The 17,614-nt window shown below is 44.4% G+C and overlaps 1 protein-coding gene across 1 annotated transcript in view; it reads right to left on the bottom strand.

Moving 5' to 3' along the window:
- Positions 1–8,716: 8,716 nt before the first annotated feature.
- GLP2R (glucagon like peptide 2 receptor) overlaps positions 8,717–17,614 on the bottom strand; it is a 65,027-nt gene continuing 56,129 nt past the window's right edge. Inside the window, exons 12-13 of the mRNA XM_008072469.1 lie at positions 10,417–10,458; positions 8,717–9,383 (exon numbers count right to left, since the gene is read on the bottom strand). Of these exons, the coding sequence (XP_008070660.1) occupies positions 9,048–9,383; positions 10,417–10,458 (378 nt within the window). The 3' untranslated portion in view covers positions 8,717–9,047. The remainder of the gene's footprint in view (positions 9,384–10,416; positions 10,459–17,614) is intronic.

Raw genomic sequence — 17,614 nt, 5'->3', positions numbered from 1 at the left:
TGGGATTAGGTCGTAGGCGTCCTAAATGTCATCCCTGTGTAAGCTCCTTATGCAGTGCTGGGTAAGCAGGTTCCAATAAACGCAAGAGGAGCTGGACACGCAGCTGGTTGGTCATTCTTCAACTGCAAAAGGAAATGATTTCTGTCGGCCACACCTCAAAGACAAGGACATGCTGCGATGGCAGTGCTGGGCCAGGGTGCTGAGCCTGTGGTGCCAAATGGGCCTGACGCAGTCCTGCTCTCATAGAGCTCACAGGCTAGAGGGAATGATGGACCTGGAAGGAGCCGCGACCAGTGGCCAAGATTACCACGGCGACGCGTAGAGCACTGGGGATAGACATAACAGGAGGGGCTGCCTTGTCAGGGAAGGTCAGGGATGACATTCTTGATGAAGAGACATTTTGGTTATTTGTGTGTCTATTTGTTTATTTATTCAGGAATTGCATTCCTGATGAAGGGACATTTTGGTTATTTATTTATTTAGTTAGTTAGTTAGTTAGTTAAATGTGGGTCTCATTCTGTCACCCAGGCTGAAGTGCAGTGAATGGTACAATCATAGCTCACTACAGCCTCAGCCTCCTGGGCTCAGGAGATCCTTCTGACTCAGCCTCCTGTATAGCTGGGGCTACAGACATGCATCACCATGCCGAGCTAATTCGTGTGTGTGTGTGTGTGTGTGTGTGTGTGTGTGTGTGTGTGTGTGTGTGTGTGTGTTTCTAGAGATGGGGGTGTCACTATGTTGCCTAGGCTGGTCTCAAATTCCTGGGCTCAAGCCATCCTCCCACCTTGACCTCTCAACGTGCTGGGAATACAGTGGTGAGCTACTGAGCCCAGCTGAGAGGACATTTAAATTCAGACCCAGTGGAATGTGGTGGGGAACAGGGGAATGGGGCAGCTCTAGTCTCAGACAGAGGGCAGCAGACACATAACTGCTGAGGCAGGAAGAAGCATCTCAACTTCCAGAACCATGAGAAGGCCAAGTTGGCAGCAGGGTAGTGGGAGAGGGAGTACGAACTGTGAACTGAGCCTAATAGAAAGGTGGAGGCCAGGCCACACAAGGCCTTTCTTGCAGCCCATGGTAAGCATTTGGGGTATCACCATGGGGGAAGTAGTTTCTGTTCATCAGAGAAACCCCTAGCAGGCTAAAATAAGTCAGAGGGGCAAAGACTAGGGGAGGGAGCCTGAAGATTAAGCTTTTTCAGGCACTTGGGTGACCTGGGCCAGGGGACCGGCAGTGGGATGGGGGGGAACTGGACATAGGAAGGACACATTTAGGGGGTAAAATCCACCTGACTGTCTGTGGGGGCAGGAGGAGCAAGGAGCAAGGATGGCAGTCTGTTCTGTGGCTTGGGTGCGGGTGAATAGTGATGCCATTTACCTAGATGGAAAACGAGAGCGCTGCTGATTTCAGGGGACCGTGGTGAGTTCAGCTTCAATATGGCGAGTAGGGGAGACAGAATCTTCAATGTCCCTGAGGCCCCTCATTTTAGAAAGGACAGGGAGGCCCGTGACAGGAAGCATTTTGCCCAGGGACGGCGAGATGATAAGCCGAGGTTAGATGAGGGTTACTTACTGGCCTTCGCTGCCTTCTCAAAATTCCAGGACCTTCGACACCCATGAGTTCCATCAGTGGGTTCTTTAAGATCCCTGGATTCATTGCTGTGAAGACCTATTTATTCTTCAGCGTGAGTTCCAAGATGAGGTCAGAATAATATACTCATGTCCTGGACCTTTGACTGACCTATGTGCACCCTCCTGAGGCCAGAGAGTCTCAGGGGTGTTGCTGGTATTGTGAGTGATTCCCCCTCACCACCTCCCCAGCTTTAGTTGCAGTGATGGAACAATCACCACAGTCAGAGAGCACTCCTCTTTGTGGAGAGTGAACATGTGAATCAACGAATGAGCCAGGCATCATGCTAGATTCTCTGCTGGCGTGATTTCATGGATGGTGGCATTATTATCTCCATGAGATAGATGAGAAAACTGAGACCAGGAAGTGAGAGTAGGATTTGGTACTTAAACTGAGTCCCCTTGATTACACCAGGCTGCCCAGTAGTTTTGACCTGGACACAATAAGACAGAGAATTCTAGGATCACACATTGTCGGAGCTGGAAGACGGAGGGAGGCTACACAGCATCTAGTCCAGTGGTTTGGGGAGAAGGAGGGTTATAATTGTTATTATTATTTTGAGTTGGAATCTCACTCTGTTGCCCAGGCTGAAGTGCAGCGGCACGCTCACGGCTACCCCAGCGCCGACCTGCCGGACTCCGGCAATCCTTCTGCCTCCACCTTCCAAGTAGCCAGAACTACAGGTGTGTACTACCACGCCCAGCTAATTTTTGATTTATTGTAGAGATGAGGTCTGACCAAGTTGCTCAGGCTGGTCTCAAACCCGTGGGCTCAGGCAATCCACTCACCTTGGCCTCCCAAAGTGCTGGGATTACAGGCTGAGCCACTGAGCCCAGCCAAGGAAGGTTATTATTAAAATCTTCTGCCCAAGACACTCCTCTAGTGTAGACAGAGTGAACCACACAGGAGCCAGCTCAGGGGGAGATCAAGGACCTGTGTGTCCAGCCCAGAGTGTCTAGGATATAACTTTAGGGCTCAATGCCTTACTCCAGTGCTCTTTCTATCCCCCTCCATGAATGGACCTGGGTGCTTGGGATATGAAGCAGGGGGCTTTTCACTTACCCCTGAGGTCAGGGTATCATTGTCATGTGTCTAAATGGACAGACACTGCGTAACCAAGTCCTTGATCTGTAGTTCAATGAAAGACATAAGAAGCCTCCAGAAACCAGTGGACAACCAAAGAACAATCACCTAATTAGCACCTCTCTTATTAGCTTAGGGTAGAAGGGGATTGTACTGCTCTATGACACTCTATAGGAAATATGTGGAGAGAACCTGGGAGCAGCATCAAGTTCAACTTGGCAGAAGAGAAGAGAAGAAAGGAGAGCTGGTGATGAGCTATGTCATCGAGACTCTTCCAGATGCAAAGGACAGAAGACACAGCACAAATTATTGTGGCACAAATAGAAATGTGTTGGCTCTTATAACTGAAATTCTAGGAGAAGAGCTGGTTTCAGGACTGGCTTAATTCAAGGGCACCAACAATATCTCTGTGTTTATTTCTCTCTCTCTCCTTGTTCTGCTTTCTGCTGTCACTGCCATTCTAAGACAAGCTCTCCCCAGACTGGTGAGACGGTCAACTGCAGATCCAGGCTGCCTTCCTCAGGGTTCCAATTTCAGCAGAAAAGAGAAAATGTCTTCTATTGGGAGTCCCGGCCATATGGTTGGCTATACGCCCACTCCTGACTCAACATCTGGTGCCAGGAGGACTCCGCTCAGCCAAGCAGATTTTTATGCCCATTCCTAAGCTGAGGATGGAGTTGAGACAACTCAAATTTTATGGACTAAGAGTAGGAGATGTATGGTTCACAAATTGGGGTGCTAAAGGAAAGGTGAATTCTAAAACTAGATGTCCACTATAGACACCTTGGAGAAGTCATTTTACATCTCTGAATTCCTGTTTCCTCATGTACGTGTAAACTCAAGGGCAGAAATGGGTTTCATTAAGAACAATATGAAAACAGCCCCAGGCCCTGTTGCCACCTGCTCAAATAGGATCTCAGCCCCTTGTGCCACATTCCTTGGGCATTTTTTCTTAGCAACCTCAGGAAGTGTCTCCCACAGAGTCACCAGTAAGGTCCTTTGGTGTCAGGCAAGGCTACAGTGGTCCTGATGTGCCCAAGCTGTGTGCTGATCTGCTGGGGAGCCCTCTAGGTTAGAGTCTGTGAGAATGGCCCCATGGGAGGTGACAGGTGACAGGAAAGAGATTTTGTCATTGCCTCCTAGAAAACATTTTTCTAACTTTTGTCTGGAGCTTGTCTTCTCTCACCAGGCTCAGACACTGCCCATGGTGCCAGGTGGGGACAGACACCATGCTGCTGTTCACTCTACCCCCATTTCTGTCCTGTAGTGGTTACACAGTTTAACAGAGAAGTCCACATAGGTCTGTGTTCTAGGCTCCTAGGCTCCCACAGGCTGGGCACAGTGGCTCAGGCCTGTATCCTAGCACTTTGGGAAGTCAAGGTGAGAGGATTGCCTGAGCCCACGGGTTTGAGAACAGCCTGGGCAATTTGGCAAGACCTCATCTCTACAATAAATCAAAAAATTAACTGGGCGTAGTAGCGCTCAATAATTATTGGAAGGCTGGATCGTTGAGCCCAGCAGGTCAATGCTGGAGTGACCATGAGTGTGCCACTGCACTCCAGCCTGGGTGACCACATGAGACTCCAACTCAAAAAAAAACAAAAAACAAAAAAGCCCCACAAAACTGGGCCGACCACATCTACACTGACTATCATTTAGAGTTGTGAGAATCAATTGAGTCTGTCCTTACAGAAGAATTTCTGAGCTCTAAATGCTACATGGGTGAAAGACTCAGTTTATTTGGACTTCAGCAAAGTCTTTTCAGTTTCCAGAGGAGGCTTCATCTCCTTCCCCTCTGCCTTATCCAGTGTTCTCAACTTTGGTCACATACTAAAGCCATTCAGGTGACTTTGACACCAAAAGCACAGGCACCAAAATTAAAAATTAAAAAAGCAAATAAATTGGGCTTCATCAAAATTTAAAATTTTTATGCAGAAGAGGGGACTAGCAAGACAGTAAAAAAAAAACCACAGAATGAAAAAAGTTAGCAAATAATATATCTGATAATGTATTAATATCCAGAATATATAAAGAACTCTTACAACTCAACAACAAAAAACAAACAATCCAGTTTAAAAATAGGCTGAGACTTGAATAGACATTTTTTCCTAAAGAAGACATACAAATGACCAATAAGTAAGCACATAAAGATGCTCAACATCATTAGTCATTAAGGAAATACAAATCAAAAACATAATGAGATACCATTTCACAGCCATTAGGATGGCTATTATCCAAAAAATGGAAAATAAATGTTGGCAAGGACATGGAGAAATTGGAAACCACTTGCATTGCTGGCGGGAATACAAAATGGCACAGCTGCTGTGGAAAATATAGAATCACCATATGCTTTAGCAGTTCCACTTCTGGGTATACTCAAAAATTGGGAAGCAGAAACTAAAACAGATATTTATACACTATCCATAACAGTGTTGTTCACAATAGTCCAAGGTGGAAACCACCCAAGTGGCTATCAATGGATGAATGGATAAACAAAATGGGGTTCATCCATACAATGGAATATTATTCAGCATTAAAAGGAAAGAAAGCCAGGCTCGGCGGCTCAGCCTGTCATCCCGCGCCTTTGGGAGGCTGAGGGGAGTGGATTGCCTGAGCTCGCGGGTTCGAGACCCGCCTGGGCAGCGAGACCTCATCTCTACAACAAATCAAAAAAATCAGCCGGGCGTGGTAGCGCACGCCTGTAATTCCGGCTACTCGGAAGGCTGAGGCGGAAGGATCGCCGGAGCCCGGCAGGTCGAGGCTGCGGTGGCCGGGAGCGGCCACTGCACTCCAGTCTGGGCGACAGAGTGAGACTCCGACTCAAAAAAAAAAAAAAAAAAAGGAAAGAAATTCCGACCCATGCTGCAACATGGATGATCCTGGAAGACATTATGCTAAGTGAAATAACCCAATCACAAAAGGACAGATAGTGTATGATTTCACTTATTGATGTATCTAGAATAAGTGAATTCACAGAGACACAAAGTAGAATAGATGTTACCAGGGGCTGGGGAAGGGCGGAGGGAGGAACAGGAGGTTATTGTTTAATGGGCACAAAGTTTTTGTTTGGGACAATGAAGCAGTTCTGAAGATGGATGGTGATGATGGTCGTACAACAACGTGAATGCACTTAATGCCACTGAACTGTCCACTTAAAATGGTGAATTTTATGTTATATCTATTTTACCATGATTTTTAAAAAATCACTCAGGAACTTATCAAAATACCAATTCTCATTTCATTTGGACCAATTCAATCACAATCTCTGGGGTCAGACCCTGTTATTGATCTTTTTAAAAAGGCTCCCTAGGGACTGTAATGGTGGGAACCTTCAAAGCAGCAAGCACGTTGAATGATTAAGGGGTCCTCTAGAAAAGAAGAGACACTGTCCTTCCACCTTTTTGACCTCTGACCTCTGCTTCTGCCCCCTCCCACTCTGCCCACTCCCCTCGTCCCTAAGATCAAATTTAAGACAATGGGTCACTCAGGTCCCTGGCTAAATGCCACAGTCCTTTTTTTCACTTCTGGCCAGGAACAGTGCACTAGATTCTTCAGGAGTGGGAAAAACTGTCACCTCCAGTGAGAAACAAAAGTAAAAGAATTGACAAAATGCAAATCAAATGAAATAAACATGTTTTAATCGTCAGCAGGACAAGAGCAAGCAGTGTGTGTAGAGTACCCCCTTTGTGGAGTGAAGGATGGAGAACATATTGACGAATGCTTTGAAAAGAATATTTCTCCTGTCAGTGGCAAGATCCTGAATCACTTACTCCTGGCAGTCTCATTCGATGTATGTGTGCTGAGCATCTATCCTGGCCCGGCACAGTGCTGAGCACCTGCTAGGAATATGAGACGGCTCAGCTTTCTAGGAATTAATTAGTTGATGAGCCAAGGCAGAGACATTTACAGAAAGGAGAAAAATACAAGGACATATATCTTAATAATTGAACTAGGGATAATCTGGACACCAAAAAATAAGCCCTTGCTTCCTAACACTCTTGCTTCCAATCACATCCTGCAAACCAGGACTGGGAGTACTGGTGAGACACTCACCTCCATGTACACTATAAGGGGCAACACACGGGCCCGTAGTCAAGATAAATAATATTTTAATGCAATCATTTAAAAATCAAAATTAACCTTAAAAAGTTCCCGCCCGATGAGCACGACATCAACATGGCAGGAGTTGGCCTCGCTGGCCTCACCCTTATCCTGCTCCTATTTCCAATAAAATGGTACGTCTATAAATGACCTGTGTGCTACTTTTGAATTTGATTTTTGGAGAATATCACATTCAAATGTGATTGATTTTGGTCACTGAGTTTTTTAGAGGCGAGTGCCTCAGTTGCTTTACCCAAGTCCTGGTCCTGCTGCAAAGTGTCCTTGAAAAGAGAATTGCCAGTAAAAGACAAGATGTGCGACTCCATTTGAATTTCAGATAAAATAGGTCCTGCGGGATAAACTTAAACAAGAAGATTATTTGTTTTTCTGAAACTCAAATTTAATTGGATATCATGTGTTTTTTATTTGCTAAATATGACAGCCCCACTTGGGAAGTATCATATTGACACCCTTTAAGATAAGGCGGGGCAACCCTTTCGGGTCTCCTCCCACTGTGGGAGCTTTTCTGTCCTCTCAATAAATCCTGCTTTAAAAAAAAAAAGATAAGGTGGTATAGGCCAGTGTAGTGACTCCCAGCATTTTAGAGGCTGAGGCAGGAGTACTGCTTGAGCCCAGGAGTTAGAGTCAAACCTGTACAATATAGTGAGGCCTCATCTCAAAAAAAAAAAAAAAGCCAGGTGTGGTGGTGCATGCCTGTAGTCCCACCTACTTGGGAATCTGAGGCTGAAGGATCACCCAAGCACAGGAGGTTGGAGCTACAATGAGCTGTAATTGTGCTACTGTACTCCAGCCTGGGGATCAGGGTGAGACCCTTACTCAATTAAAAAAAAACAAAGGTAGTATTTAATCTCACAGCAACATTCTCCACCCACATACACATGCATTTTACTCACTATGAAAGTGACACCCTGGACATTAACACAGTTTTCACAGGATGTTCCTCTCTTGACCCTTCCATCATTCTCTTGCCTTATACTTTCAGTCATTGAACCTGACTCCAATTGCCTGAGCCCTCCTCAGCCTCCATAGGTCATGAGTCAGATCTCCCTTTGGAAGGATGAATCCCATGTCCAGTCCATGCAGAGCCCTGAGTCTCTCAGCGCCACCCTGGGCATGTCTAGATTCAGCCAGAGTTCTATTGTTTTACCTGTGCCCCTCCTGTTTTCAGCATCCATTCCACTTTGGGCAGTAAAATTCTTACCAGCAGGGATATAGGTCATGGTAAACCTCCTGGAAGAGGAGGTAGGATGATCAATATATCAATGTCAACCAAAAATGGCAGGGGCATTTTTTGCCCTGAGGCATGGTAGAGTAAGTCAGGCTTGTAGAAGCCAAGCTCGGCAAGGCAGATGTAACCAGAAAGGAGAGGAAAGAACAAAGAATGACATTCAGAGGGTCCCCGGGAGCTGGGGCCAATCTGCAGAGGAAGGATAGGGTTGTCACAAATCAAACAGAACTTCTTCTGACCATGACCAGAGAATTAAGCTGGAGAGAGAAAAGCAAGACTCAGCAGAAGAAGAGCGGAGAGGCAGGAGAGAAGTAGGGTTCTGGTGGGTGACACGGGGTTACACACTGTCTGAGGAGGACAGGCACATCACAATTGAGCTAGGAATGCAGGCGGCCTCTCGCATCATCCTGCCATGGGCCATGTCAGGGGACATCTACCCTGCCCAGTGTTTCCCAAGGTAAGTTTGCATCAGAATTAGCGAGATGCTTATTAAACAGTTCCACATCCTGGCCATTATCCCAGACACACTCTCTCAGAATCTTGGCCCTGGTGCTAGGATTCTGCATTTAAAGTGCTTCCCAAGTGGTTTGTATGCACCATAAACCCAACCTCAGATGGAAACCGTGTACCATGAGGGATAAAGGAATAGATATTGGCTGACTTCTATGTAACTGGAAACCTTTCCTCATGGTGGGGCTCCATTCCTCATAAAGTAGGGCTCGTTTGAATTTAGGGCCAGGCTCCAGGGTCATTCTGGAAAATACACCGGTGGGGGTTATTGGGATGACAAGGGCAGGCAGAAGCTGTGAGCATTCCACAGCCTCTTTTATACAGAACTGAAGAATTTTGAGATCGACTTCTTGTCAGAGCGGCATGGTGCATGGGAAGAGAAGGATTGTGTGCTCAGCAACAATCATTTGCCTTCTCCTTCCTTGACCCTCTCAGGAGTCCCCAGGAGCAGAGCCAGAGCAGTGGGCCTCTGCCCTTAGATCTCACTCTCTTCCAGAATCTCCTCCATGGTGTTGGCCAGGGTGACGTCTCCCTCGCTGCACTCAGACAGGCTGCTGCCCCGGGGCCAGGGTGCATGCCCCTGGTGGGGCCGGGTGCCCAGCTCCCCAAGACCCCGCATGGCCAGGCGCAAGAGTTGCTCACTGTTAAGTGAGGGCTGCAGCTTCCGAAGCTTCTCAGCGCCATCTCCCTCTGAGAACTTCTTGGGACATTTGCCCAGGAACCGGAAGTTCTTCCCCAGGAAAAAGGCTCTGCAGCCCAAGTTGTGGGCTAGCAAGAAGCGGACCCAGTACTTCCACAGCTCGGCCTTCACCTGCCGGGTGAGACAAGGGTAGGGTTACAGCTTTGGAGTCATTTAGCTGGGTGTACATTCAGCAAGTAATTTTTGAGTAGCTACTCTGTGCTACCCCTGGGAAACTGACTTTCTAACTGGGGAGATAAACAAAGAGAAGTAAACAAAGACACATAGACATATTAGGTGAGAATGCTACTGTTAGGGCATTAAGCAGGACAACATGGAAAGGAGACAAAAACTTGAGTTACATTGTTCAGGAAAAGACTCTGCCAAGGTGGCATTTGAACTGAAACCTGCCTGACGGATAAGGGCCCCTGTGCGAAGATATGGAAGAAGCATCAGTGAGCGAAACAGAAGAGGGTTTTGCTATCAAGAAGCTTACACTCTGGTGGGAGGAGACAGCAATAAATATTTAAATCTAGAGTTGGGAGAGGAGAGGTTGAAAAGAAGTTGGAAACTCCACAACTCCTAAAGACAGGAGAAAACATCTATTCTGGCCTCTACCCCTCCTCTTTCAAGCCTTTTTCCAGGGATGCCAAAAGTGGGTTGGGGTTATGCAATCATATTAATACTTTAAAGTAATCATAGCTCCCAGGTGTTGAACCTTTACTGTGTGCTCAGCATGCCTGAGACAACACTATAAGGTAGGGATGGTTGTTGTTTCTATTTTACCAGTGAGGAAACTAAGGCTGAATGAGATGCAGTAGCCTGACTAGCTCACAGAACTCCCAAGTGAGTGAGCCAAGGTTAGAATTCAGATTGTTGAACTCCAAAGTTCAACCTTGTTTTCTCCATCACACTTTAATATTCCTAACATGGTCAGGGTCAGGGCTGGGTTCTGAACTTCCTTACACCCATCTCAACACCTCTTCCCATTGGTCTAAGCTGCCTCCTGTTCTCTCTACTGGAGACTCACAATACAAATTTGTCCCAACACATGCCTGTTATCACACATTCTCCCAAAGCACCATCAAATCAACAAAACCTCCAAGGGCAGTTGGAGTCCAGCCCAGCCTCACACAAAGCCATGATGGCAGCATGGAAATCATACCTCTCCATTGGCGAAACCAAACAGCAAGGCCACTAGGAATCCCTGAAACAAAAGGAAGACATGACATGAAATTTGCCTCAGTACAAAATGTGTCTGAGAATTACTGACAAAGTCCAAAAGCCTGCCTTAGTCTGGGGAGACTCCAGAAGAGGTGTGCAACTTCATTGCTTACACTAACCAGACCTAATCATACTGCTTACGTTAACTTGGATTTGCATGGTGTCCCTCCTTACTTCGACACACACCACCAACATCAGCATGGGTGTTTGCTTATGTTCTTGTAGGTACACATTGGTCAATGATTGAACCTCAAAGATTGCATGTCATTCATTCAACTCTACAGACACTGGCCAAAGCCATTGTTGCATTTCTGCTTATCCATGGTGGGCATTTGTGAGTGTGTGTGCCTGACTTGCAACCTTTCCTTTCAGAAACTGACCCTTGGTCAGCCTCGGTGGTTCAGCCTGTAATCCCAGCGCTTTGGGAGGCCAAGGTGAGGGGATTGCCTGAGCCTGCAGCTTTGAGGCCAGCCTGGGCAACTTGGCGAGACCTCGCCTCTACAATAAATAAAAAATTAGCCAGGTGTGGTAGCGTGTGCCTGTAGTTCTGGCTCCTTGGAAGGCTGAGGCGGAAGGATCGCCGGAGCCCAGTAGGTTGATGCTGGGGTGGCTGTGTGTGTGCCACTGCACTCCAGTCTGGGCAACGGAGCGAGATTCCACCTCAAAAAAAAAAAAAAAGAAAAAGAAAAGAAAAAGAAACTGACCCTCCCCTACTTCCTGAAAGTCTGGCAGGGCTGTCAGTCATGTGATTCTCAAGTTCTAGGATGGCCATCACATAATCATCAGCCCAAAATGAACTGGAATCAAAGATGCTTTAGTTAATGTTTGTTTCCATTGTCTTTCCCAGACTCCTATACTTCCTGATTTGTCAGACAATCACCACGACAACTTAACATGCCCTGACTTTCCCTAATCAATGTGAGGGCCTGTGGAATTTGGTCTATGTCTGAGATGTTGGAACTAGATATGTGTGTGGGACACAAGTACCTGAGTGTCTGTGGGAAAAATCTCATAGAAAGCCCAACTCACAAGGAAGGAGCACGTTTTCAACTAAAGGGGTAGCTCACTCCCCCCATATCTCTTGATAATAATGAAATGAGCCGGATGTGGTGGCTCTTGCCTGTAATCCCAGGACTTTGGGAGGCTAAGGCGAGAGGATTGCCTGAGTTCACAGGTTTGAGACCAGCCTGAGCAACAAGGTGAGACCTCATCTCCACAAGAAATAAATTTTTAAAAAAATTAGCTGAGTGTGGTAGCACACACCTGTAGTTCCAGCTACTTGGAAGGCTGAGGCAGAAGGATTGCCTGAGCCCAGCAGGTTGAGGCTGCAGTGGCCATGACAGAGTGAAACTCCCACTTTAAAAAAAAAAAAGAAAGAAAGAAAGAAATGTATCCCTGGAGAAGGCTTTTCTGCTCTTCCTTATGTAAGCCTTGTTTAGCATGTCCTTGTGGGAGCCAGGGCAGGATCTCTATGCTGGCAATCACGACACCAACCAAATGCTTAGATTCTGCCCATAAGTGTGGAATTTCCCTTCTCTTATGGCTATAGCTTCTAAACAGGGGTATGGTGGGATCAACTAATAATTTTCACACATGCAACCCTGTGAGAGATTCACAGTTGCCCTGTGTGGTTGGCAGGACAGGTAATACTTCCCTCCAGGCACATGATATCAGAAGAGCTGGTTTTCAGTGTGCCAGAATTCTCACAAACCAGTTAGCTAAAATAAGATTCCACATGACAAATGAGTGTGTCTTTTCACTTCCCCGTGTTCTTGCTTCACTGTTTTAGGAACATCCTAGAGCCTGATTTGCATTCTAGATTAAGCAAGTGTGAAGGGAATGGGTCCCACAGAACACATGGCTCTCACTTCATATGCCACCACCACTTGGCAGTCTCTCCAGAGTTCCATGGATAGTAGGAGGCTAGTAGAATTCTCTAAGGAGTAATTCCTTGGAAGCGTGAAGGGCCCTCCAAAGCAGAAAAGAAGGAAGCTGTGAGGCCTAAGGCCTATTCTACTGATATCCGTGGTAGAGTCACTAACCTGATCCACTGAATATGCTCCCACACATCCACCCACCTGTGCTCTCACCCTCTGCCTGGTAGGATAAAGGGGAACAGTGCAGGAGTATTCGGAAGGAGGGAGGCCTCTGCCAAAGCACAAGCTCTCTAAGTGTGTTTTCTGGCTCAATCCTGGTACAAAAAACCCTGCAGAGTCACATGGTTCCTCACATTTCTCAACAGTGCAAGATGGTGAGCAGAGCTCTCGCTGTCTGCAGGAACAAAGGATCCATGGTGATAGCTAGTCTTCAGAGACAGTCCTGATGACTTCTTCTCTCTGTAGGCTCATGCTGCTCCTCACATCAAGAAGTGGAAACTCTTTTCCCTCCCCTTGATCTGGGATGAACTTGAGACTCTTTTTACTGATACAATGTTGTAGAAGTGACATTCTGGGACTTCTGTGTCCATGTCTTAAGAGGCTGGAAGTTTCTGGTTCTTTTCTCTTAGAACATTTACTCTGAGATGCTCTGAAAGTCCAGCTGCCATCCTATGAGATACCCAAGATACAAGAAGAGGCCACATAGAAGAGAACTGAGGGTCCCTGATGGAGATAGTCTTAGTTGAGGTCCTGTCCAATAGTTAGCATCAATGCCCAGTCATGTGAATAAGCCATCTTGGATGTTCCAGCCCAGTCAAGCCTTCAGAAGTTTACAGCCCCAGTCAAAAATTACATGTATCAAAGGAACCACCCCTACTGAGCCCAGACAGTCCAGCCCACAGAATCATTAAAAATAATAAAATTGTTCTTACTTTAAACCATGAAGTTTTGGTGTGGTTTGTCACACAGCATTTGATGAACAGAACATCCTTCCATGTCAGCCTGTTGTTGCCCAGGCTGGAATACAGTGGCATGATGACAGGCTAAAATTTTTTTCTCAGAAGAACTCTGACTTACAGAGCTCCACACAAATGATTGGTCTTCACTTGGCATTGGGTGTGTGACATCAGGCGATCAAGGATTCACGTTGACTGATCATGCCCTCAAGGGACAAAAGACCATCTAATACTACTGACATAACAGCTGCAGGTTTTGGCTTTTGTTTTGTTTTCCCATTTAGGATTACCTTTTAAAGAAGATTAAGGCCAAGAACATAAAAAATCCAAATTACTAAACATTAGCTTTTAAAATTCTCCAAAAGATTGCATTAAATTAAATATGTTTTCATAATGAAAACTAAAATTACTGATGGATCCTCTGTCTTGGTTCAGTTCTTTCATCTTTAGAATAGGTATAATACTTTCTCCTTCATAGGAATATTGTGAGAATACGATGAGGTTGAATGTGTTTCATGTTAAACAGGTATTTTCTATTGTAGCATTTTAATTCCTTTTTTTCTTTTCTTTTTTTGTGAGTTAGAGTCTCTGTTGCCCAGGTTAGAATGCAGTGGCATGATCACAGCCACTACAGCCTTGACCTACTGGGCTCAAGAGATTCTTCTGTCTCAGTCTTGCAAGGAGCTGGGACTACAGGCTCACACCACCATGCCTAGCTAATTTTTTGATTTATTGTAGAGACTAGGTTTCACCATGTTATCCAGGCTGGTCTTGAGCCCCTGGGTTCAGGTAATTCTCTCGCCTTGCCCTCCCAAAGTGCTGGGATTACAGGCATGAGCCACTGCACCTGACTCCTTTGCTAGTATTGTTACTACATTTTTAAATGTTATTTTCTTACTGTTTATTTCAGAACTTACAACATACATTTTAACTTATTACAATCTGTTTCATATTAATACTTAATTCTGGCAAAATACAGAAATTTTCTCCAATATAGTTCTATTTACTCATTCCTCTCTTGTGATATTATTGTCACATATATTAGATCTTTATATGTAATAAATGTAATGTAATTTATAATTATTATTTTATACAAAGTTATATTTTTAAAATCAGTTAAGAAGAAAAAAGAAAATATCTATATATAACATTTCTTTTTTTTTTTCATTGTCCTCGGATAGAGGACATATCAGATATTAAACTGATTAGAACAGATACTACACATGATCTTTGCCAAAGGTTGAGAGGCAATAGCCTTTCATATTTACTTTTGTATCTAGCTTTTCTGATTTTTAAAAAATTATTTCTTCATATGGATTTGAGTTTCTGTCTGTTGTCATTTTCTTGCAGCCTCTAGGACTTCCTTTGATACTTCTCAAAAGGGGTGTTTACCAGCAATGAATTTTCTAAGTCTTTGTTTATATGGGAATGTCTTTATTTTACCTTCATTTTGAAATACAGTTTTGCTGGATCTAAAATTCCTGATTAACAAGTTCTTTTTTTCTTTTAGCATTTTGAATATGTCATACCTTTGCCTTCGGTCTCCATCGTTTTGATGAGTAGTCAGCTATTAACTATTATTGGTCCCCATATCTAATGAGCCATTTTCCTCTTGTTATTTTTAATACTTTCTCTTTATCTTGGGCTTTCAGCAGTTTATCGATAATGTTTCTAAATGTGAATTCCTTTGTTTTATGCTGTTTGGAGTTCATTAAGCTTCCTGGGTGTATAGATTAACATTTTTCATCAAATTTGGAAAATTTTCAACCAGTATTTCCAAATATTTCTTCTACTTCTTACTATATTTACTCTCCATCTGAGATTACCATATGTTTATGTTGACATTATTAATGGCATTCCAGAGGTCTCTGAAATGTCATTATTTTTCTCCATTCTTTTTTTTTTAATTGCTAAAACTGGATAATCTCAACTGACCTATCTTCAAGTTCATGGATCTTTTCTTCTGCCATATTAAATCTGAGATTTTCTAGTGAAAATTTCACTTTAGTTATTGTACTTTTCAAGTTCAGAATTTCCATTTCATTCTTATTTTATAATTTATCTCTTTGATTTGAGATTCTCTAATTGATAAATTATTGTTATCATACTTTCCTTTAATTCTTTAAACATGATATCCTTTAATTCCTTGAACATATTTATAATAGTTACTTTGAAGTCTTTGTCTGCTGAGTTCAGAGATTTTCTAGTGACTGCTTTTACTTTTCCTGAGTATAGGTTACATTTTTATGTTTCTTTGCATATCTCATAATTCTTTGAACAAAACTGGAAGTTTTCATAATATATTGTAACAACTCGGGATTCTGATTTCCCAGTCTCTACTCCTGGAGTGGTGGTGTTTGTTTAGTAACTTGTCTGAACTACCTGAGATATGGAATCTGTCTCTCTCCCCTGTGGTATACAGCCCCTGATGTCTGTGCTCATTTTTAAAATTTTGGTTTTTATTTTTAAGTCTGGTCTCCTGCTCCAGTTTACAATAGCTTAATGGCCAGCCAAGGACCAATCAGAAGTTGTTCTAAAACACCTTGCACACATAAGGCTTTCATATCCTTTGCCAATGTATCTGTGTGTCACTCGGGGACACATTCAAAGTTCAGTTTACAAGTCTTCCTCAGCTTTTCCTTTCTCCCAGACCCTCATGTCTCCTGTTATTTGTGTGCAGAAACTAATTCAGCCAGAGATGTGTGGATACCCTCTCTGATCGCCCTTGAGTGCGTAGGTAATCTTCCACATGTGCACAAACTTCCAATCCACTGATGAGATATGTAGGGACTTGACAAGGCCCACTATGGCTTTCTCATCCCTCAAATCTCCTTGTTAAATTTCTGCCCAGCCTACCAGTCTGTTTCTTGCCCCAAATAGGATTATACCCTCCAGCTGTAACACTGTCCTTCCCTTGTTTCTTTTTTTTCTTTTTTTTTTTCCTGAGTTGGAGTCTCACTCTGTCGCCCAGACTGGAGTGCAGTTGCTGCTCCCAGCCACTGCAGCCTCAACCTGCTGAGCTCCGGCGATCCTTCCACCTCAGCCTTCCAAGTAGCCGGAATTACAGACATGCGCTACCACGCCCGGCTGATTTTTTGATTTATTGTAGAGATGAAGTCTCGCTGCCCAGGCGGGTCTCGAACCCGCGGGCTCAGGCAATCCACTCACCTCAGCCTCCCAAAGGCGCGGGATTATAGGCTGAGCCACTGAGCCCGGCTTCCCTGTTTCTTTGTCATCAAGATCACTACTGTATCTGGTAGTGTCAGCTTTTTTGCCTTCAGATCCAAATCAAGTCAGCACCTCTCTGCAGTGAAGTTGTAGTTTTCACTAGAACTTCCTCACTGATGGAGCAGGGGTTGGAGAACAAAAGCAGTCCCAGACAAAAATGACATAGACTCCCACTGTTCTTAGTTGGGTTCAGTAATTTTTCTTTAATAAGCCTTTCATAATATTTTTATGTCTTTGGTTAATTCTAGGGTCCTAAAATGGTTGCTACTGACAATTGCCCAATTTTATCATTTCCTTTTGGAAAGAGGATTTGTCAAACTTCTCTTTCTTCCATTCCAGAAGTCCTGCCCTTTAAAGATGATTAATTCTAAGATTACTACTATATGGGGACTGTTGCTGTGTCTGTGCTGTTAGTGATAATCTGTTGCGTTAGAGGTGTTCGGTATGCATGTTCTCATGCAGTGCCCTCCCCTTCAATCTAGGTTGAGTCTGTGGCTTGCTTTAAACAGCAGGATGCAGCAGAAGCGTCACTGTGCCAATTTCAGGCCTATGTATTTTTTAAAGGCCTGGAAGCTCCTGCTTTTATGCTCTTGGGAGCCTTGAGCTGCTACATAAAGTGTCCAGATATCCTGTGGAAAAACCACAAAGGGGAGAACATATGGAATGCCAGAGGCCCTAAGTCTATATGGAAGGAAGGAATGTAGTTGACAGTGAGGAATGAGGCTCTAGAAATTTGACTCAAATAAAGCCAGCCCATCTCAGCTTAGACACCAGACATGTGAGTGAAGGAGCCAGCAGGCATCACAGAAGCAGAGGTAAGCCATCGCTACTGTGGTCTACCTAGAGTCCTACTTCCAGAATCATGAGGAATAGTATTTTTTTTAATTGCCATTTTAAGTTAATAAGCAATTAATACAACTTAAGCAATGCATAGCCAAAATATCCAGATAACAACCACAGCTGGCCTCTTATTCCTAGTTTCAGCCTCCATATATCTTTCAAGGCTTAAGTGCTCCTGAGTCTGGACTCATGAGTCCTTACCCAAGTTGTGTTATGTTCTGTGTATCTGTCACCAGAA

Source organism: Carlito syrichta, unplaced genomic scaffold (genome assembly GCF_000164805.1).
Source record: "Carlito syrichta isolate Samal-C Ts95f unplaced genomic scaffold, Tarsius_syrichta-2.0.1 Scaffold315198, whole genome shotgun sequence".
Lineage (NCBI taxonomy): Eukaryota > Metazoa > Chordata > Mammalia > Primates > Tarsiidae > Carlito > Carlito syrichta.
Note: the sequence above shows the minus strand (reverse complement) of the source record. Positions and strands in the feature narration are given on the sequence as shown.